Below are 21,099 nucleotides of genomic sequence, written 5' to 3'. Positions count from 1 at the left end.
TCCCCTCAGGGGGTGTCCCCAAATAAAGGACAGTGACCAGCAGTGTGGGTGTTGCCCGTGGGCGGCGTTTTGGGGGATTTTTGGAGGCATCCGGGGGATTTCATGGGATGGAGGGAATGGGGGGAATTCCAGGTCAGGAGAATTCCTGCAGGAATTGGGCGTGGAAGCGGCAGAGGAGCAGCAGCGCCCGCTCCAGCGCCGGCGCCGGCAGCAGCAGGGACAGCCTGGGGACAGCGGCAGGGGGCTGGCACCTTCCGGGGACATCCCGAAATCCCAGCGTCCTGAAATCCCAGCATCCCGGAATCCCAGTGTCCCGAAATCCCAGTGTCCCAAAATCCCAGCATTCCAACATCCCAAAAGCCAACACCCCAAAATTCCAGCACCCAACATCCCAAAATCCCAAACCCCAACATCCCGAAATCCCAAAACCCAACATCCCAAAATCCCAATATCCAACATCCCAATGTGCCAAAATCCCAACACCCAAACATCCCAACTCCAAGATCCCAAAATCCCAACATCCAACTCCAACATTCCAAAATCCCAACATCCCCAAATCCACCATCCCAAAATCCCAACAGCCCAACATCTCAACACCCAACATCCCTAAATCCCAACATCCCTAAATTCTACATCCAACACCCAACATTCAACATCCTGAAATCCTAACATCCAACGTCCGATATCCCAAAATCCGAAATCCTGATATCCCAACATCTAACACCCCAACATCCCAAAATCCAACGTCCCAAAATCCCAACATCCCAAAATCCAGCATCCCAACATTCCAAAATGCCAGCATCCAACAATCCCAACATCCAATACCCAACTCCAACATCCCAAAATCCCAACACCCAACATGCCAACATTCCAAAATCCCAACACCCAACATCCCAATATCGAATATGCCAACATCCCAAAATCCCAATACCCAACATCTCAAAACCCCAAAATCCCAACATCCAAACATCCCAACAACCAACATCCCAATATCCAACATCCCAACATTCCAAAATCCCAATAACCAACATGTCAAAACCCCAAAGTCCCAACATCCTAATATCCCAAAACCCCCAAATCCCAACACCCATCATCAAAATCCACTATCCCAAAATCCCAACATCCCGTCCAACAAGCCTAGTATCCAACATCCCAAAATCCCAATGTCCCAAAATCCCAACATCCAACACCCGACATCCTAAAATCCCAATACCCAAAATCCAACATCCCGAAATCCCAACATCCCAAAATCCCAACATGCCAAAATCCCACATCCAACATCCCAACATCCCACATCCAACATCCCAAAATCCCACATCCAACACCCAACTCCAACATCCCAAATTCCCAACATCCCAACATCCAATATCCAACATCCCAAAACCCCCAAATCCCAACACCGACATCCAACACCCAAAATCCCAATATCCCAACACCCAATATCTGACATCCCAACGTCCCAACATCCCACCATCCCAAATCCCACAACACCCAACACCCAACATCCCTAAATCCCAACTCTCAGCATCCCAAAATCCCGGCTCCAAATCCCAATATCCCAACACCCAACATCCCCATATCCAACATCCAAAATCCCAACTCCCAGCATCCCAAAATCCCAGCATCCAACACCCAAATCCCAACATCCAACTCCGACATCCCAAAATTCCAACGCCCTACTCCAACATCCAACACCCAACATCCCAAAACCCCACAAGCCCGATATCCAACACCCAACTCACACATTCCAAAATCCCAATATCCCAACACCCAATATCCGACATCCAAAACCCCAACATCCCACCACCCCAAATCCCACAGCACCCAACATCCGACGTCCCAAAATCCCAACTCCCAGCATCCCAAAATCCCAATTCCCCGCCCCCAACACCCCCCCGCAGTGTCCCCCCCGTGTCCCCCCCATACCCCAGGTGGCCGCTGTCCCCCCCCATCCCGAAGTGGCTCCCCGGGGCCACCACCAGCCCCGTGGCCTCCTGCAGCTGCCGGCAGAAGAAGACGTCGGGCTCCAGGCCCAGCGCCTGCGGAGGGGACGGAGCGGCTGCGACAGCGGGGGGACACCGGGGTGGCCCTTGTCCCCAGGGTGTCCTGGGCACCCCAATGTCCCCAGGGTGGCCCTTGTCCCCAGAGTGTCCTGGGCACCCCAATGTCCCCAGGGTGGCCCTTGTCCCCAGGGTGTCCTGGGCACCCCAGTGTCCCCAGGGTGTTCCTTGTCCCCAGGGTGTCCTGGGCACCCCAATGTCCCCAGGGTGGCCCTTGTCCCCAGGGTCTCCTGGACATCCTCAGTGTCCAGTGGCTGGAGATCCCAGTGTCCCCAGGGTGTCCCATATCCCCAGGGTATCCCATATCCCCAGGGTGTCCCGTGTCCCCAGGGTGTCCCATGTCCCCAGGGTGTCCCATATCCCCAGGGTGTCCCTTGTCCCCAGGGTATCCCATGTCCCCAGGGTGTCCCTTGTCCCCAGGGTGTCCCATATCCCCAGGGTGTCCCATATCCCCAGGGTGTCCCATCCCAGAGGGATCCCCACAATCCCACGGTGTCCCCTCACCCTGGCGTGGCTCCTGTCCCCAGCAGTCCCCGTGTTCCCAGCACTCCCCACCCCGCAGGGCCGTGTCCCCGTTCCCGCTGGCCCCCATTCCCAGCCCCTCTCCCGTCCCCCCGGGCTGTCCCTGTCCCCTCCCGGGGCTCACCCGGGCCTGGCTCCGGGCGCGGGGCGGGATCCGGATGCGGGGGAAGGCGCGGGGACCCCCGGCCAGGGGCTGGCACCGGATCCCGGGGGCCCGGCCCAGCTCCTCCTGCAGCCGCCGGGCGTTGGCGGCCAAATCCCGGCACAGATCCCGGCGGTGCTGGGCGGGAGCGACAGCCGGGATTGGGAAGGGACCATGGGATTATGGGATCATGGGATGGGATGGGATGGGATTAGGAAGGAGATGGGATGGAGATGGAAATTAGGATGGGATTGGGATGGGGATAGGACTGGGATTGGGACAGGGATAGGACTAGGATTGGGACAGGGATTGGGATTGGGATTGGGATTGGAATTGGGATTGGGACGGGGATAGGACTGGGATTGGGCTGGGGATAGGACTGGGATTGGGACAGGGATTGGGATTGGGATTGGGATTGGTATTGGGATTGGGACGGGGATAGGACTGCAATTGGGATGGGGATAGGACTGGAATTGGGACGGAACGCCACCCCCCACCTCCTCCATGGCTGCGCTGGCGGGATCCCGGTGCCCGGGCGGCTCCATGGCCACATCCAACATCACCTGGCCCAGGATCGGGGGATACACGGAGAGCCCCCAGGTGTAGAACCCCCGCAGGACGCTCCGCTCGATGTTCACCAGCTCCAGGAATCCCGCCCGGAATCCACCCCTGGGAGGCAGCTCCATGGGAATCGAGCGGAATTCCGGACGGGATTTTGGGATTTTTGGGAATTGCCACTCACCCCCCGATCCCTTTGGAGAGGGAGTAGAAGGAGACGAGCTGGACGCTGGTGGCCAGCGGGGCCCCCAGCTCGGCCAGGACGCGCTTGAAGGACAGGAAGGGGCGCTCCGGGGAGAAGGCTCGTTCCTGATGCACCTGCGGGATCGGGATCGGGGGTTCGGGATTGGGGGTGGATTCATCCCCAAAAAAATTCCCCCCCAAAAATTCCCACCTCCTCTTCCCGGCGCCCACCTCGTCCGCCAGCAGCAGCAGGGGCTCCTCGGCCGCCAGGCGGACGATGCTCTCCATGTCCGGCCGGCTCAGCACGTGGCCTGCGGGACGGGGAGAGAGGGAAACTGAGGCACGGGATGGGAATAACGGGATCCCAAAGGGAAACTGAGGCACGGGCTGGGAATAACGGGATCCCAAAGGAAACTGAGGCACGGGATGGGAATAACGGGATCCCAAAGGGAAACTGAGGCATGGGATGGGAGTAACAGGATCCCAAATGGAAACTGAGGCACGGGCTGGGAATAACGGGATCCCAAAGGGAAACTGAGGCATGGGATGGGAATAACAGGATTCCAAAGGGAAACTGAGGCACGGGATGGATTTTAGGAGCCCAAGGGGGAAACTGAAGCATGGGATGGGAATAACTGGATCCCAAATGGAAACTGAGGCACGGGATGGGAGGGAATGACTGGAATTCATTGGGAAACTGAGGCACGGGGTGGGAATAACTGGATCCCAAAGGGAAACGGAGGCACGGGATGGGTTTCAGGATCCCAAAGGGAAACTGAGGCACGGCCGGGTCGAAGCCCAAACTCACCCGTGGGGTCCCCGGGGTTGACCACCCACAGCACCTTGGGGTGGCAGCGGCTCCGCGCTTCCCGCACTTCCCGGCGCAGCGCGGCCACGTCCACGGCCCAGCCCCGGGATTCATCCAGAGGGTACGGAACGGGCACGGCCCCCGCCAGCCCCGCGGCCGCCGCGCACAGCGGGGGGCCCGGCACCGGCACCAGGACCCCCGTGGGCAGCGCCGAGCCCGGACACACCACCAGAGACAGCACGTCCTGAGTGGGAACGGGATAACGGGATAATGGGATAACGGGATAATGGGATAACGGGATAATGGTGTAATGGGATAACGGGATAACGGGATAACGGGATAACGGGATAACGGGATGACGGGATAATGGGATAACGGGATAATGGGATAACGGGATAATGGTGTAATGGGATAACGGGATAATGGGATGATGGGATAATGGGATAATGGGATGGGATGGGATGGGATGGGATGGGATGGGATGGGATTTGGATGGAATTGGGATGGGGATGGGATGGATGGGATTTGGATGGAATTGGGATGGAGATGGGTGGGGTGGGATGGGATGGGATAATGGGATGCAATGAGATGGGACGGGATGGGGATGCGATGAGTTGGGATGGGATGGGATGAGGATGGAGAAGGGATGGGATAATGGGATAATAGGATAATGGGATGATGGGATGGGATGGGATGGGATTTACAGGGCGGGAATGGGATGGGATTTATGGGGCGGGAATGGGATGGGATGGGATGGGATGGGATTTATGGGGCAGGAATGGGATGGGATGGGATTTACGGGGCGGGAATGGGATGGGATTTATGGGGTGGGAATGGGATAGGATGGGATGGGATGGGATGGGATTTACGGGGCGGGAATGGGATGGGATGGAATGGCCATAGAAGCGCCGCAGCGGTGGCAGCAGCGCCGCCGTTGTCCCCAGGGCCACCCCGCGGTGTCCCCGCGGCTCCCTCGCTCACCACCACGGCGGCCGCGGTGCCGGCGCAGGGGACGATGTTTGCGGGGTCGCAGGCGATGCCACGGTCGCGGTGTGCCAGGAACCGCGCCGCGCGCGCGGCCACCGCGCCCGTCACGTACTCCAGGTTGTAGGCGCCTGGGGAGGGGGCGCTGTCCGAGGATTTGTCCATGGCCCGGGATCTCTCCCGTCATGGGAGCTGTCCTTGGATCTGCCCCCGGATCTGGTGACTCCCCATATCCCATTTCCCATATCCCATTCCCACCCCATATCCCATATCCCACATCCCATATTCCCATTCCCCACATCCCATATCCCATATCCCACATCCCATATTCCTATTCCCCATATCCCATTCCCACCCCATTCCCCACATCCCATTCCCCATATCCCATTCCCACTCCCCACCCCATCCTCCATATCCCATATCCCATTCCCACCCTATTCCCCATTTCCCATTCCCAGTATCCCATTCTTCATATCCCATATCCCATTGCCCATATCCCGTATCCCATTCCCCACCCCATATCCCATCTCTCATATCCCATATCCCATTCCCCACATCCCATTCCCCATTTCCCATATCGCATTCCCAATATCCCATTCCCACCCCATATCCCATCATCCATATCCTGTATCTCATTCCCCATATCCCATTCCCCGTATCCCATTCCCAGTATCCCATCCCCCATATCCCATCCCCCATATCCCGTATTCCATATCCCATTCCCCATATCTCTTATGCCATTCCCCACACCCCATTCCCCATATCCCATATCGCATTCCCAATATCCCATTCCCCTCCCCATATCCCATTTCCCTTATCCCATCCCCCATCCCCCATATCCCATATCCCTTATCCCTTATCCCTTATCCCATTCCCCATATCCCTTATCGCATTCCCCACATCCCATCCCCCATATCCCATTTCCCTTATCCCATCCCCCATATCCCATATCCCTTATCCCTTATCCCATTCCCCATATCCCATATCGCATTCCCAATATCCCATTCCCCTCCCCATATCCCATATCCCATATCCCATATCCCATCCCCCATATCCCATATCCCTTATCCCATCCCCCATATCCCATATCCCTTATCCCTTATCCCATTCCCCACATCCCATCCCCCATATCCCATTTCCCTTATCCCATTCCCCACATCCCATTCCCCACCTGGGCTCCCTCCCATCAGCTCCCTCAGGATCCGTCTCGCGTGTTCCTTGGCACTTTCGGGAATGTCCTCGTGCTCCAGGAGCGCGGGATAGGCGCAGATGGCGGCCACCTGCAGTGACACCGCTGTCCCCAAGCTCCCCACATCTCATTTCCCCCCAGATCCCAAACATTCCTCCGGGATATTCCCGCGGGATATTCCCGTTACCTGCCGCAGGAACGCGGGCGCCTGGCGGCCCTCGGCGTCCTCGGGGTGGCACTGGCTGACTTCGGGGACGGGCTTGGGGACACGAGAGGGGTCACCCCGCTGTCACCTCCCTGTCCCCAAATCCCAGGGATGCGTCCGGGGGGGAATTTGGGGACACAGGGACGTGAGGGGTGGGGGTGGCTTTGGGGTTACCGGGGATGGGGACCTTGTGGGGCTCTGGGTGGTCTTGGGGGACCCCTGGGACTCTGGGAATTCCGGGATTCTGTGGATCCTTGGGTGACCTTGGGTGTCCCCTGTGTCCCCTGGGTGTCCCCTGGGGCTCTCACCGGTGCCAGCTCCTCCTCGGTGCCACCACCCCCATCCCACCGCGGTGTCACCGGAGCCGGGGGGACCCCGGTGCCCCCTGGAGTGCCAAGGGCCGCCATGGCCGGAGCGGGATCGGGATCGGGATCGTTGGGAAGTGCAGTCTGGGGGAGGGGGCCGGGTTAATGTTTGGGGTTCCGGGTTAATGTTTAGGGGTCCGGGTTAATCATTAGGGTCGTGCCGGGGTCCTGACCCCGCTCCCGCCACGTGCCACCGGTGACACGGGGACAGCGAGGTGGCCTGGGCACAGCGGGGTCCCCCGAGCCGTGCCCACCCTGCCCAGTGCCCCCCCCCATTCCCAGGGCATCACCCCGGCCCCAATTCCCACCCAGTTGCCCCCAGTATCCCTTTCCCAACCCCAATTCCCTGTCCCACTTCCCAACCCCATTCCCAAGTCACTTCCTGCTCCATTCCCACCCCATTCCCCTCATTATGCCTTTTCCAGCCCCAATTCCCACCCCATCCCCAAGTCACTTCTTGCCCCATTCCCACCCCATTCCCCTCATTATCCCTTTTCCAGCTCCAATTCCCAGCCCATTCCCCCCATTATCCCTTTTCCAACCCCAATTCCCAGTCCCAGTGTCCCCCTCTGTGCCCTGGTGATCCCGCTTCCCAATTCTCATCCCTTTCCCACCCAGTATCCCTTTTCCAGCCCCAATTAATTCCCTGCCCCAGTTCCCACCCCATTCCCAGAGCAACCCCATTTCTCCCATTATCCCTTTTCCAGCCCCTTTTCCCTATCCCATTTCCCACCCCATTCCCAGGCCATCCCTGGCCCCATTTCTCCTCCAGTTCCCCCCCATTATCCCTTTCCTAACCCCAGTTCCCACCCCATTCCTGGGCCACCCCCTGCCCCATTTCCCCCCAGTTCCCACCCATTTTCCCCCACTTCCCTTTTTCCAATCCCATTGTCCTGCCCCACTTTCCACCCCATTCCCAGAGCAAACCCTGCCCCATTCCCACCCCATTTCCCCCATTATCCCCTTTCCAACCCCAATTCCCTGATCACCCCCTGCCCCAATTCCCTCCCAATTCCTGCCCCATTTCCCCCATTATCCCTTTTCCAACCCCATTCCCGTCCCATTTCCCTCCATTTCCTGCCCCATTATCCTTTTCCAACCCCATTTCCCTGCCCCACTTCCCACCCCATTCCCAGACCAACCCCCTGCCCCATTCCCACCCCATTCCCACCCATTATCCCTTTTCCAACCCCAACTCCCCATCCCATTTCCCACTCCACTCTCAGGTCACCCCCTGCCCCATTCCCACCCCATTTCCCCCATTATCCCCTTTCCAACCCCAATTATCCCCTTTCCAACCCCAATTCCCTGATCACCCCCTGCCCCAATTCCCTCCCAATTCCTGCCCCATTTCCCCCATTATCCCTTTTCCAACCCCATTTCCCTGCCCCATTCCCTTCCCATTTCCCGCCCCATTATCCCTTTTCCAACCCCATTTCCCTGCCCCATTCCCTCCCCATTATCCCTTTTCCAACCCCATTTCCTGCCCCATTACCATTCCAACCCCTTTTCCCTGTCCCAATTCCCGCTCCTGTCCCGTCCCCGTCCCTTCCCTGTCACCTCCCCCTGGCTCTTCGCCACCGCCGCCGTCACCGCCTCGGCCATGGCGGCCGCCGAGGGGACACCGGGGACGTTGGGGACAGCGGTGCCACCACCCCCTGGGCCACCCTCTGTGCCACCCTCTGTGCCACCGCCTGGGCCACTCCCACCTGTGCCACCCCTGGAATGCAGCGGCGACGACGCTCAGGCCATGGGCCGGGATCCGCTTCCCGTCCTGCGCCAGGTACCGGGAATGTCCCCTCGTGTCCCACCCAGAGCTCCAGAGACCGTCGGGAATGTCCCTCCAGGGCTCCAGATCCCACCGGGAATGTCCCCTCGTGTCCCCCTGGGGCTCAATCCCCCTCCTCAGGGACCACAGGGAATGTCCCCCCAGGTTCTCCCGGGAATGTCCCCACCGGGAATGTCCCCCGGTGTCCCCCAGTTCTCAAGCCCAGTCCCCGGTAACCACTGGGAATGTCCCCCCCGTGTCCCCCCCAGTCCGCACTCCCGCTCCTCAGGGACCACCGGGAATGTCCCCCCAGGTTCTCCCGGGAATGTCCCCACCGGAAATGTCCCCTTGGTCTCCAGATCCCACCGGGAATGTCCCCCAGTGTCTCCCAATCCTCAATCCCAGTCCCCGGTAACCACCGGGAATGTCCCCCCCGTGTCCCCCCAGGTCCCACCGGGAATGTCCCCCCGGGAATGTCCCCCCAGGAATGTCCCCTCAGGTCCCCACCGGGAATGTCCCCCCCTGTCCCCCCAGGTCCCACCGGGAATGTCCCCCCGTGTCCCCCCAGATCCCACCGGGAATGGCCCCCGGGAATGTCCCCCCAGGTCCCACCGGGAATGTCCCACCGGGAATGTCCCCCCAGTCCTCAATCCCGCTCCTCAGGGACCACCGGGAATGTCCCCCCAGATCCCCCCGGGAATGTCCCCCCCGGGAATGTCCCCAGTCCTCATTCCCGGTCCCCATTCCCAGATTTTGGCCGCCTGCGCCTTTCCCGAGCTTTTGGAGTCTCCCGCTCTCCCCGAGGCCGCGCGGAGCCGCGCGCGGAGCGTCCTGCGGGAAATGGACGCCGGGAACATCGGTGGGACGGATCCCAAAGGGATTTGGGGTCTTTGGGGTCACCCGGGGAGGGTCCCGTGGGTGGGGGGTGGCCCTTGGGGTGAGTTATGGGATCCATGGGGTGCCCTAAATAATCCGTGGGGCTCCTGCTTGAGTTGTCAGGGGGTTCTCAGTTATGGGGTGCCCCCAAACAGTCCATGGGGTGCCCGTTTGAGTTATGGGGTGCCCAGCACAATCTACGGGGTTCCTGTTTGAGTTATGGGGTGCCCAGACCTATGGGGTGCCCAGCACAATCTATGGGGTTCCTGTTTGAGTTATGGGGTGCCCAGACCCATGGGGTGCCCCCAAACAATCCATGGGGCTCCCATTTGGGTTATGGGGTGCTCCCAAATAATCCATGGGGTTCCCATTTGAGTTTTGGGGTATCCAGTCCCATGGGGTGCCCAGCACAACCCATGGGGTGCCCATTTGGGTTTTGGGGTGCCCAGTCCCATGGGGTGCCCCCAAACAATCCGTGGGGTGCCCATTTGAGTTTTGGGGTGCCCGTTTGGGTTAGGGGGTGTCCGGCCCCACAGGGTGCCCCAAAACAATTGATGGGGTCCCTGGTCCATGGGATTCCCGCTCCCCACCTATCCCATGGGATTTCCCCGCGATCCCGCTGGATTTGGGGCTGATCCCGTTCCCACAGGGGGCTACAACCACGAGCACCGATCCCATGGGGTCCCCGCCAGGGTGTCCCGGTTCCTGGAATTCCGGGATGGAGGCGTCCCCTGCGACCCCCGAGACATCGTCCTGTGCAGCGGCACCACCACCGTGATCCCGGTGAGACCCCGAAGCGGGAATGGGGTCTGGGAATGGGGACCCCAAAGCAGGAATGGGGTCTGGGATTGGGAATGGGGACCCCAAAGCAGAATGGGGTCAGGGAACAGGAATGGGGACCTTAAACCAGGAATGGGGTCTGGGATTGGGAATGGGGACCTCAAAGTGGGAATGGGGTCTGGGATTGGGAATGGGGAGCTCCAAGTGGGAATGGGGTCTGGGAATGGGAATGGGGACCCCAAAGCGGGAATGGGGTCTGGGACTGGGAATGGGGAGCTCAAAGTGGGAATGGGGACCTCAGACCAGGAACGGGGTCTGGGATTGGGAATGGGGACCTCAGACCAGGAACGGGGTCTGGGATTGGGAATGGGGACCTCAAACTGGGAATGGGGTCCAGAAATGGGAATGGGATTCTGAACTGGGAGTGAGGACCTCAAACTGGGAACAGGAATGGGATCCAAGACTGGAAATAAGATTCTGAAATAGAAGTGGAGACCTCAAACTGGGACTGGGAATGGGGATCTCAAACTGGGAATGGGGTCCGGGACTGGGATCCTGAAATGGAAGTGGGGACTTGAAATTGGGAGTGGCGGACCCCAAATTGGGAATGGGGTCTGGGAATGGGACCCCAGACTGGGAGTGGAGACCTCAAACTGGGAATGTGGATCTGAACCAGGAACGAGGACACTGAACTGGGAGTGGGGATCCCAAACTGGGAGTGGAGACCTCAAACCGGGAATGTGGATCCTGAACCAGGAATGAGGACACCGAACTGGGAGTGGGGATCCCAAACTGGGAAGGGGAATCCAGGGATGGGGATCCTGAACTGGGAGTGGGGATCCTGAACTGGGAGTGGGGATCCCAAACTGGGAAGGGGAACCCTGAACTGGGAACAGGGATATCAAACCAGGAATGGGGATCCTGAACTGGGAGTGGAGACCCCAAATTGGGACTGGGGACCCCAAACCGGGAGCGGAGACCCCAAACTGGGAATGGGGATCCTGAACTGGGAGTGGAGACCCCAAATTGGGACTGGGGACCCCAAACCGGGAGCGGAGACCCCAAACTGGGAATGGGGACCCCGCATTGGGACTGGAGAGCCCAAACCAGTAATGGGGACCCCAAACTGGGAATGGAGACCCCAGCCCAGATCCCGCTGCTCCCGTTCCCAGTTCGTGCTGTCTCTGGTGGTGTGTCCGGGCTCGGCGCTGCCCACGGGGGTCCTGGTGCCGGTGCCGGGCCCCCCGCTGTGCGCGGCGGCCGCGGGGCTGGCGGGGGCCGTGCCCGTTCCGTACCCTCTGGATGAATCCCGGGGCTGGGCCGTGGACGTGGCCGCGCTGCGCCGGGAAGTGCGGGAAGCGCGGAGCCGCTGCCACCCCAAGGTGCTGTGGGTGGTCAACCCCGGGGACCCCACGGGTGAGTTTGGGCTTCGACCCGGCCGTGCCTCAGTTTCCCTTTGGGATCTTGAAACCCATCCCGTGCCTCCGTTTCCCTTTGGGATCCTGAAACCCATCCCGTGCCTCCGTTTCCATTTGGGATCCAGTTATTCCCACCCCGTGCCTCAGTTTCCCAATGAACTCCAGTCATTCCCCCCCATCCCGTGCCTCAGTTTCCATTTGGGATCCAGTTATTCCCATCCCATGCTTCAGTTTCCCTTTGGGATCCCGTTATTCTCCTCCCATGTCTCAGTTTCCATTTGGGATCCCGTTATTCCCATCCCGTGCCTCAGTTTCCATTTGGGATCTTGAAACCCATCCCGTGCCTCAGTTTCCCTTTGGGATCCCGTTATTCCCACCCCGTGCCTCCGTTTCCATTTGGGATCCCGTTATTCCCATCCCGTGCCTCAGTTTCCCAATGAACTCCAGTCACTCCCCCCCATCCTGTGCCTCAGTTTCCCCCTTGGGCTCCTAAAATCCATCCCGTGCCTCAGTTTCCTTTTGGAATCCTGTTATTCTCCTCCCATGTCTCAGTTTCCCTTTGGAATCTCGTTATTCCCATCCCACGTCTCAGTTTCCTTTGGGATCCCGTTATTCCCAGCCCGTGCCTCAGTTTCCCTTTGGGATCCCGTTATTCCCAGCCCGTGCCTCAGTTTCCCTTTGGGATCCCGTTATTCCCAGCCCGTGCCTCAGTTTCCCTTTGGGATCCCGTTATTCCCAGCCCGTGCCTCAGTTTCCCTTTGGGATCCCGTTATTCCCAGCCCGTGCCTCAGTTTCCCTTTGGGATCCCGTTATTCCCAGCCCGTGCCTCAGTTTCCCTTTGGGATCCCGTTATTCCCATCCCGTGCCTCAGTTTCCCTCTCTCCCCGTCCCGCAGGCCACGTGCTGAGCCGGCCGGACATGGAGAGCATCGTCCGCCTGGCGGCCGAGGAGCCCCTGCTGCTGCTGGCGGACGAGGTGGGCGCCGGGAAGAGGAGGTGGGAATTTTTGGGGGGGAATTTTTTTTGGGGATGAATCCACCCCCAATCCCGAACCCCCGATCCCGATCCCGCAGGTGCATCAGGAACGAGCCTTCTCCCCGGAGCGCCCCTTCCTGTCCTTCAAGCGCGTCCTGGCCGAGCTGGGGGCCCCGCTGGCCACCAGCGTCCAGCTCGTCTCCTTCTACTCCCTCTCCAAAAGCGCCGCCGGAGAGTGAGTGTCGGGAATACCGGGAATGCCGGGAATACCGGGAATACCGGGAATGCCGGGAATACCGGGTGGGGTGGAAGGCGGTGAGAGGACGGTGTCGGTGTCCCAGGAGCGGATTCCGGGCGGGATTCCTGGAGCTGGTGAATGTGGATGAGGGGGTCCGGCAGCCGTTCCAGCTGGCCCAGTCCATTCCCCGGCCCTGCGTGCCGGGCAGGATCCTGCTGGATCTCCTGATGGAGCTGCCGGAGGAGGGGGATCCCGTCCGGCGGGCGCTGGAGGAGGTGGGAGATGCTGCTGAGCGTGTTCTGTCCCTTCCCATTTTATCTCATTCCCATTCCATTCCATCCCAACCCAACCCATATCCCCCTCCTAATCCTCATCCATTCCCATTCCATCCCATCACCATCCTGATCTCATCCCGTTCTTTTCCCAACCCCATCCCGTTCCCATCCCATCTGATCCCATCCTCATTTTACCCTCATCCCAATCCTAATCTCCTCTCCATCCCGTCCCATCCCATCCCATCCCATCCCGTCCCGTCCCGTCCCGTCCCGTCCCGTCCCGTCCCGTCCCGTCCCGTCCCGTCCCATGATCCCATGGTCCCTTTCCAATCCCGGCTGTCGCTCCCGCCCAGCACCGCCGGGATCTGTGCCGGGATTTGGCCGCCAACGCCCGGCGGCTGCAGGAGGAGCTGGGCCGGGCCCCCGGGATCCGGTGCCAGCCCCTGGCCGGGGGTCCCCGCGCCTTCCCCCGCATCCGGATCCCGCCCCGCGCCCGGAGCCAGGCCCGGGTGAGCCCCGGGAGGGGACAGGGACAGCCCGGGGGGACGGGAGAGGGGCTGGGAATGGGGGCCAGCGGGAACGGGGACACGGCCCTGCGGGGTGGGGAGTGCTGGGGACACGGGGACTGCTGGGGACAGGAGCCACGCCAGGGTGAGGGGACACCGTGGGATTGTGGGGATCCCTCTGGGATGGGACACCCTGGGGATATGGGACACCCTGGGGACAAGGGACACCCTGGGGACATGGGACACCCTGGGGACAAGGGACACCCTGGGGACATGGGACACCCTGGGGACAAGGGACACCCTGGGGATATGGGACACCCTGGGGACATGGGACACCCTGGGGATATGGGACACCCTGGGGACATGGGATACCCTGGGGACACGGGACACCCTGGGGACATGGGACACCCTGGGGACAAGGGACACCCTGGGGATATGGGACACCCTGGGGACAAGGGACACCCTGGGGACACGGGACACCCTGGGGACATGGGACACCCTGGGGATATGGGACACCCTGGGGACAAGGGACACCCTGGGGACATGGGACACCCTGGGGACAAGGGACACCCTGGGGATATGGGACACCCTGGGGACAAGGGACACCCTGGGGACATGGGATACCCTGGGGACAAGGGACACCCTGGGGATATGGGACACCCTGGGGACATGGGATACCCTGGGGACATGGGACACCCTGGGGACACGGGACACCCTGGGGACATGGGGCTCTCCAGGGTCAGTGTTCCCATGGGATGTCCTGGGCACAGGGGACACTCCAGGGATTCCGGGGTGTGGCACATCCTGGGCACAGGGGACACTCTGGGGACTCAGGACCTGCTGGAGCACGGGGCACCCTCGGGCCAGGGGACATTGCGGGGACATCTTGGGGACATCTTGATGTGCGGGGTGTCCTGGGGCCAGTGGCCGTGTGGGAGATGGGACATGATGGGAGCACAGGTGGCCCTGGGGCCAGGGGGAATGGGGCACCCTGGGGACAGGAGACACCGCAGGGACAGGGGACACTGTGGGGGTGATGGGAACCTTCTGGTGTGGGACACCCTGGGGACAAAGGACACTCAGAGGACACTGGGATGTCCAGGCCACTGGACATCATGGATGCCCAGGACACCCTGGGGACAAGGGACACCCTGAGGACATGGGACACCCTGGGGACACTGGGGTGCCCAGGACACCCTGGGGACATGGGACACCCTGGGAACATGGGAAACCCTGGGGATATTGGGGTGCCCAGGACACCCTGGGGACATTGGGGTGCCCAGGACACTCTGGGGACAAGGGCCACCCTGGGGACATTGGGGTGCCCAGGACACCCTGGGGACAAGGGCCACCCTGGGGACATTGGGGTGCCCAGGACACTCTGGGGACAAGGGCCACCCTGGGGACATTGGGGTGCCCAGGACACTCTGGGGACAAGGGCCACCCTGGGGACATTGGGGTGCCCAGGACACCCTGGGGACAAGGGCCACCCCGGTGTCCCCCCGCTGTCGCAGCCGCTCCGTCCCCTCCGCAGGCGCTGGGCCTGGAGCCCGACGTCTTCTTCTGCCGGCAGCTGCAGGAGGCCACGGGGCTGGTGGTGGCCCCGGGGAGCCACTTCGGGATGGGGGGGGACAGCGGCCACCTGGGGTACGGGGGGGACACGGGGGGGACACTGCGGGGGGGTGTTGGGGGCGGGGAATTGGGATTTTGGGATGCTGGGAGTTGGGATTTTGGGACGTCGGGTGTTGGGTGCTGTGGGATTTGGGGTGGTGGGATGTTGGGGTTTTGGATGTCGGATATTGGGTGTTGGGATATTGGGATTTTGGAATGTGTGAGTTGGGTGTTGGATATCGGGCTTGTGGGGTTTTGGGATGTTGGGTGTTGGATGTTGGAGTAGGGCGTTGGAATTTTGGGATGTCGGAGTTGGATGTTGGGTGTTGGATGCTGGGATTTTGGGATGCTGGGAGTTGGGATTTTGGATGTTGGATATGGGGATGTTGGGTGTTGGGATATTGGGATTTGGAGCCAGGATTTTGGGATGCTGAGAGTTGGGATTTAGGGATGTTGGGTGTTGGATTGTGTTGATTATTGGGATGTTGGATGTTGGGGCGTTGGGATTTTGGGGTGTTGGATGTTGGGATTGTTGGATGTTGGCATTTTGGGATGTTGGATGTTGGGATTTTGAGATGTTGGGTGTTGGATGTTGGGATGTTGAATGTGGGATGTTGGGATTTGGGATTTTGGGATGTTGGATGTTGGGATTTCAGGATGTTGAATGTTGGGTGTTGGATGTTGAATTTGGGGATGTTGGGATTTAGGGATGTTGGATACTGGGATTGTTGGACGTTGGGATTTGGGGATTTTGGGATGTTGGGTGTTGGACGTTGGGATTTGGAGGTGCTGAGATGTAGGGATTTGGGAATGTTGGGATTTTGGGGTGTTGGGACTGGTGGATTTTGGGATGTTGGGATTTTGGGTGTTGGGTCTTGGATTTTGGGATGTTGGGAGTTGAGATGTTGGAATGCTGGGATGTTGGGATTGTTGGGATGTTGGATACTGGGATTTCAGGATGTTGGGATTTTGGCACGTTGGGCTGCTGGATACTGGGATTTTGGATGTGGAATTTTGGGATGTTGGGATTTGGGATTGTTGGACATTGGGATATTGGGATTTTGGAATGTTGGGATTGTTGGGTGTTGGACGTTGGGATTTGGAGGTGTTGGGATATTGGGATGTTGGAATGTTGGGATTTTGGGATGTTGGGACTGGTGGATTTTGGGATGTTGGGTCTTGGATGTTGGGAGTTGAGATGTTGGAGTGCTGGGATGTTGGGATTGTTGGGATGTTGGATACTGGGATTGTTGGATGGTGGGATTTTGGCACGTTGGGATGTTGGATATTGGGATTTTGGGATGTTGGGTGCTGGAATTTTGGGGTTTTGGGATGTTGGAATGCTGGGATGTCGGGATTTCGGGATGTTGGGATTTCAGGACACTGGGATTCCGGGATGCCGGGATTTCGGGATGCTGGGATTCCGGGATGTCGGGATTTTGGGATGTTGGGATTTCGGGACGCTGGCATTTCGGGATGCCGGGATTTCGGGACGCTGGGATTCCGGGATGTCGGGATTTTGGGATGTTGGGATTTCGGGACACTGGCATTTCGGGATGCCGGGATTTCGGGACGCTGGGATTCCGGGATGTCCCCGGAAGGTGCCAGCCCCCTGCCGCTGTCCCCAGGCTGTCCCTGCTGCTGCCGGCGCCGGCGCTGGAGCGGGCGCTGCTGCTCCTCCGCCGCTTCCACGCCCAATTCCTGCGGGAATTCTCCTGACGGAGCCACCCGGAAACAGCAATTCCAGCCGGGATCGGGGCCGGGATTCACCGCGGGTGAATTTGGGAATCTGGGATTGGATTTTGAGGATCTGGGATTGGATTTGGGGAATTTGGAATTGATTGGGATTTGAGAATCTGGAAGCGAATTTGGGAATGTGGGATTGGATTTTGGGAATGCGGGATTGGATTCTGGGAATCTGGGATTGGATTTTTAGAGCTCTGGAAGTGAATTTGGGAATGGATTTTGGGAATGTGGGATTGGATTTTGGGAATCTGGGATTGGATTTTTGGGGTTTGGAAGCGAATTTGGGAATGTGGGATTGGATTGTTGAGGATCTGGGATTGGGATTTGGGAATCTGGGATTGAATTTGGGAGACTTGGATTGGATTTGGGAATCTGGGATTGAATTTGGGAGACTTGGATTGGATATGGAAACCTGGGATTGGATTTTGGGAATCTGGGATAAAATCCCCTTTTCATGGACTAAATCCCCTTTCCAGGGATAAAATCCAAGGATAAATCCCCTCTCCAGGACCAAAATCCCTTTTTCTGGGAATAAAACTCCTTTTCCAAGGATGAAGTCACTTTTCCTGGGATAAAATCCAGGGGGATTTTCCCATCCTCACCCCCGGCCTGGCACCAGGAATTCCCAAGGGTTGGAGCCAGAATTCTGGGAATTTTCTGGGATAAGGGGAGAGACTCTGTCACCCCCACGACATCATCACATTCCAAGGAGACTCCGGTTATTAATCCCAATAAAATCCTGAAAAAATCCTGAGAAAATCCCCAACAAATCCCGACAAAAATCCGCCAGAATTCCAGCGGGAAGCTCTGGCTTTCCCGCCGCCATTCCCGCTGTTTTCCCGCTGTTTCCCGTCACCTCCAGGCCAGGATCTCCTCGGTGGCCAAGCGGGAAAGGCTCTGGAATTCCAGCGGGAGGTGCCTCCTCCAGAAGCGCCGATCCCGCCCGTAGATCTGCGCCGGGAAGCGGGGGCTGCCTACGGCCAAAGCGACCTCGGCAATGACGCTGCGTCCGGAGGCGAATCCCGACCCCGCCTCATTCCCGATGATTTCCCCCCAATCCCTCACCGATTCCATGGAAAATCCTGGCGATGGCTCTGCCGGAAAACTTCTCATCCGGGTGGGCGGCGAGGAAATTCCGGATGTCGGCGCGGACTTGCTCTTCCCAATCCTTCGGCTGCCGAGGGAAAAGGCGGAATTCTCATCCCTTTGCTCCTGCTCAGCCCAAAGCCCGGGATGATTTCACTCACTCGCGTCATTCCAAGGTTTTTTTCCTCCTCTTCCTCTTCCTCCTCATCGTCTCCGTCGGATCCGGCTCCATCCCGCTCGAAATATTCCCGGAGCAGCTCCTTGAGCCGGGAGCTCCTTTCCAGCTGCTCCTCTTCCGGAGCCTTCGGATGGCAGCTCTGGAACGCCACGCTGCTGCCGGCAATCAGCTTCCGGCCTTTCCCCCGCCCCGTTATCCCAAAAAATCCTCGGGAATCCCTCTGGAATTTTGGAGGGGTTTTTCTGGGATTTGATTGGGATTATCACAGGATTTTTTTGGATTTTATTGGGATTTTTTGGGGATTTTTTTTGGATTTTATCGGCATTTTGTTGGGATTTTATTGGGATTTGATGGGAATTTTATTGGGAATTTATGGGAGTTTTTGGGGGATTTTATTAGGGTTTTTTGGGATTATATTGGGATTTTTTTGGGTTTTTATCAGGGTTTTTTTTTTATTTTATTGGGATTTTATTAGGATTTTTTTGGATTTTATTGGGATTTTTTGGTATTTTTATCAGGATTTAAAAAAAATTTTATCGGGATTTGATTGGGATTTGATGCAGATTTTATTGGAATTTTATTGGGATTTGATGGGCATTTTATGGGGATTTGATTGGGATTTGATTGGGACTATTCTGGGATTTTATTGGGATTTAATGGGATTTTTTTGGGATTTTATTAGAAATTTTTGGGATTTTATGGGATTTATTTGGGGATTTTATTAGGATTTTTTGGGGATTTTATTGGGATTTTTGGTATTTTTATCAGGATTTTGAAAAAAAATTTTATCGGGATTTGATTGGGATTTGATGCAGATTTCATTGGAATTTTATTGGGATTTTATGGGCGTTTTATGGGGATTTGATTGGGACTATTCTGGGATTTGATGGGGATTTTTTCAAAATTTTATTGGGATTTTACGGGGATTTTTTTTGGATTTTATTGCGATTTTCTTGGGATGTTTTGGGGATTTTTTTGGGAATTGATGGGAATTTTATTGGATTTGATGGGATTTTTTTGGGATTTTATTAGGAATTTTTTGGATTTTATTGGGATTTTTCTTGGATTTTTTGGGATTTTTATGAGGATTTTTTTTTATTTTATTGGGGTTTTTTGGGGATTTTATGGGAATTTTTTTTGGATTTTATTGGGATTTTTTGGGGATTTTTTTGGGATTTGATGGAAATTTTAACAGGATTTTAATGGGATTTTATTGGGACTATACGGCAATTTTATTGGGATGTTTTCAGGATTTTATTGGGATTTGATTGGGATTTTATCAGGACATTATGGGAATTTTATCAGGATTTTATGGGAATTTTATCGGGATTTTAAGGGAATTTTATTGGGATTTTATTGGAATGTTTTCAGGATTTCATTGGAACTTTACCAGGGTTTTATTGGGTGGGATTTTAGGAGAATTTGATCGAGATTTGATGGGAATTTTATCGGGATTTTAGGGGAATTTTATCAGGATTTTATGGGAATTTTATGGGATTTTATCGGGATTTTATTGGTATTTTAGGGGTATTTGATGGGGATTTTAGGGGAATTTTATTGGGATTTTAGGGGAATTTGATCAGGATTTGATGGGGATTTGATCAGGATTTTAGGGGAATTTGATCAGGATTTTAGGGGAATTTGATCGGGATTTCATGGGAATTTGATCGGGATTTGATGGGAATTTGATCAGGATTTTATGGGAATTTGATCAGGATTTGATGGGGATTTGATCAGGATTTTAGGGGAATTTGATCAGGATTTTAGGGGAATTTGATCGGGATTTCATGGGAATTTGATCGGGATTTGATGGGGATTTGATCAGGATTTTATGGGAATTTGATCAGGATTTTAGGGGAATTTGATTGGGATTTCGTGGGAATTTGATCGGGATTTCGTGGGAATTTGATCAGGATTTGATGGGAATTTGATCAGGATTTTACAGGAATTTGATCAGGATTTTATGGGAATTTGATCGGGATTTGATGGGAATTTTATGGGATTTGATCAGGATTTCATGGGAATTTGATCGGGATTTCATGGGAATTTGATCGGGATTTCATGGGAATTTGATCAGGATTTTGTGGGAATTTGAACAGGATTTTGTGGGAATTTGATGGGATTTTATTGGGATTTTAGGGGAATTTGATCAGGATTTTAGGGGAATTTGATCGGGATTTTAGGGGAATTTTGATTGGGATTTGATGGGAATTGGATGGGATTTTATTGGGATTTTAGGGGAATTTGATCGGGATTTTAGGGGAATTTGATCGGGATTTTAGGGGAATTTGATCAGAATTTGATGGGAATCGGATGGGATTTTCTTGGGATTTTGCAGGAATTTGATTGGCATTCTTTTCCTCACCTTCGGAAGGTGCGGAAGCAGCAGCGGAGCTGCCGCAGCGCCGCCTTTTCCCGGGAAACCACGCGGCCGTGCAGGAATTCCCCCAGAGAATCCAATTCCCGGCAGCTGAGATCTCCGTAGGCGCGGAAATGGAAGGAGAATTCCAGGAATTCCACGGCGATCCCGCTTTTCCTTCCTGTCGGCATTCCCAGCTGGATTTGCTGCCGGATCCCCCCCCCGAATTCCCCAGGGAATTCCCGCTGTTGCCGGTACCTTTTTGGGA

General features: G+C 56.8%; 3 protein-coding genes across 9 annotated transcripts in view; 1 reads left to right on the top strand and 2 right to left on the bottom strand.

The window, feature by feature from the left end:
* Positions 1-5: 5 nt before the first annotated feature.
* Positions 6-8,683, bottom strand: LOC309571725 (alanine aminotransferase 1-like; the record flags this gene model as incomplete). 3 transcript variants are annotated; one of them, XM_082279495.1, is made up of 12 exons in its annotated part: positions 8,577-8,683; positions 6,960-7,100; positions 6,634-6,705; positions 6,429-6,537; positions 5,255-5,388; positions 4,274-4,517; positions 3,697-3,776; positions 3,467-3,600; positions 3,222-3,393; positions 2,707-2,862; positions 1,927-2,039; positions 39-224 (listed from the first exon to the last, which is right to left on the bottom strand). In XM_082279495.1, the coding sequence occupies exons 1-12, from the start codon at positions 8,619-8,621 to the stop codon at positions 134-136; spliced, it is 1,491 nt and encodes a 496-aa protein (XP_082135621.1). In that variant the 5' UTR covers positions 8,622-8,683. The 3 variants fall into 3 exon arrangements, with proteins under 3 accessions (XP_082135620.1, XP_082135622.1, XP_082135621.1); XM_082279494.1 differs by lacking the exon at positions 1,927-2,039 and having other exon boundaries at positions 6-224; XM_082279496.1 differs by lacking the exons at positions 1,927-2,039; positions 6,960-7,100; positions 8,577-8,683 and adding an exon at positions 8,512-8,535 and having other exon boundaries at positions 6-224.
* LOC309571751 (alanine aminotransferase 1-like) lies at positions 8,620-20,984 on the top strand (the record flags this gene model as incomplete). 5 transcript variants are annotated; one of them, XM_082279540.1, is made up of 12 exons in its annotated part: positions 8,620-8,799; positions 9,535-9,643; positions 10,310-10,443; positions 11,613-11,856; positions 12,754-12,833; positions 12,931-13,067; positions 13,174-13,345; positions 13,699-13,854; positions 15,386-15,498; positions 17,091-17,237; positions 18,071-18,470; positions 20,847-20,983. In XM_082279540.1, 10 exons carry the CDS (start codon positions 8,620-8,622, stop codon positions 17,179-17,181), a joined length of 1,416 nt encoding a protein of 471 aa, XP_082135666.1. In that variant the 3' UTR covers positions 17,182-17,237; positions 18,071-18,470; positions 20,847-20,983. The 5 variants fall into 5 exon arrangements, with proteins under 5 accessions (XP_082135666.1, XP_082135667.1, XP_082135669.1 ...); XM_082279541.1 differs by lacking the exon at positions 18,071-18,470 and having other exon boundaries at positions 20,847-20,984; XM_082279543.1 differs by lacking the exon at positions 18,071-18,470 and having other exon boundaries at positions 20,811-20,950.
* RECQL4 (RecQ like helicase 4) overlaps positions 18,054-21,099 on the bottom strand; it is a gene marked incomplete at its 5' end in the record, with an annotated part of 31,685 nt that continues 28,639 nt past the window's right edge. Inside the window, 4 exon segments of the mRNA XM_082289834.1 lie at positions 18,054-18,182; positions 18,274-18,382; positions 18,456-18,714; positions 20,838-21,097. Of these exon segments, the coding sequence (XP_082145960.1) occupies positions 18,061-18,182; positions 18,274-18,382; positions 18,456-18,714; positions 20,838-21,097 (750 nt within the window). The 3' untranslated portion in view covers positions 18,054-18,060.

The sequence above is a fragment of the Coloeus monedula genome, assembly GCF_965178545.1.
Source record: "Coloeus monedula genome assembly, chromosome: 1".
In the NCBI taxonomy this organism is placed as follows: domain Eukaryota; kingdom Metazoa; phylum Chordata; class Aves; order Passeriformes; family Corvidae; genus Coloeus; species Coloeus monedula.
This window is presented reverse-complemented; position numbering and strand designations above follow the sequence as displayed.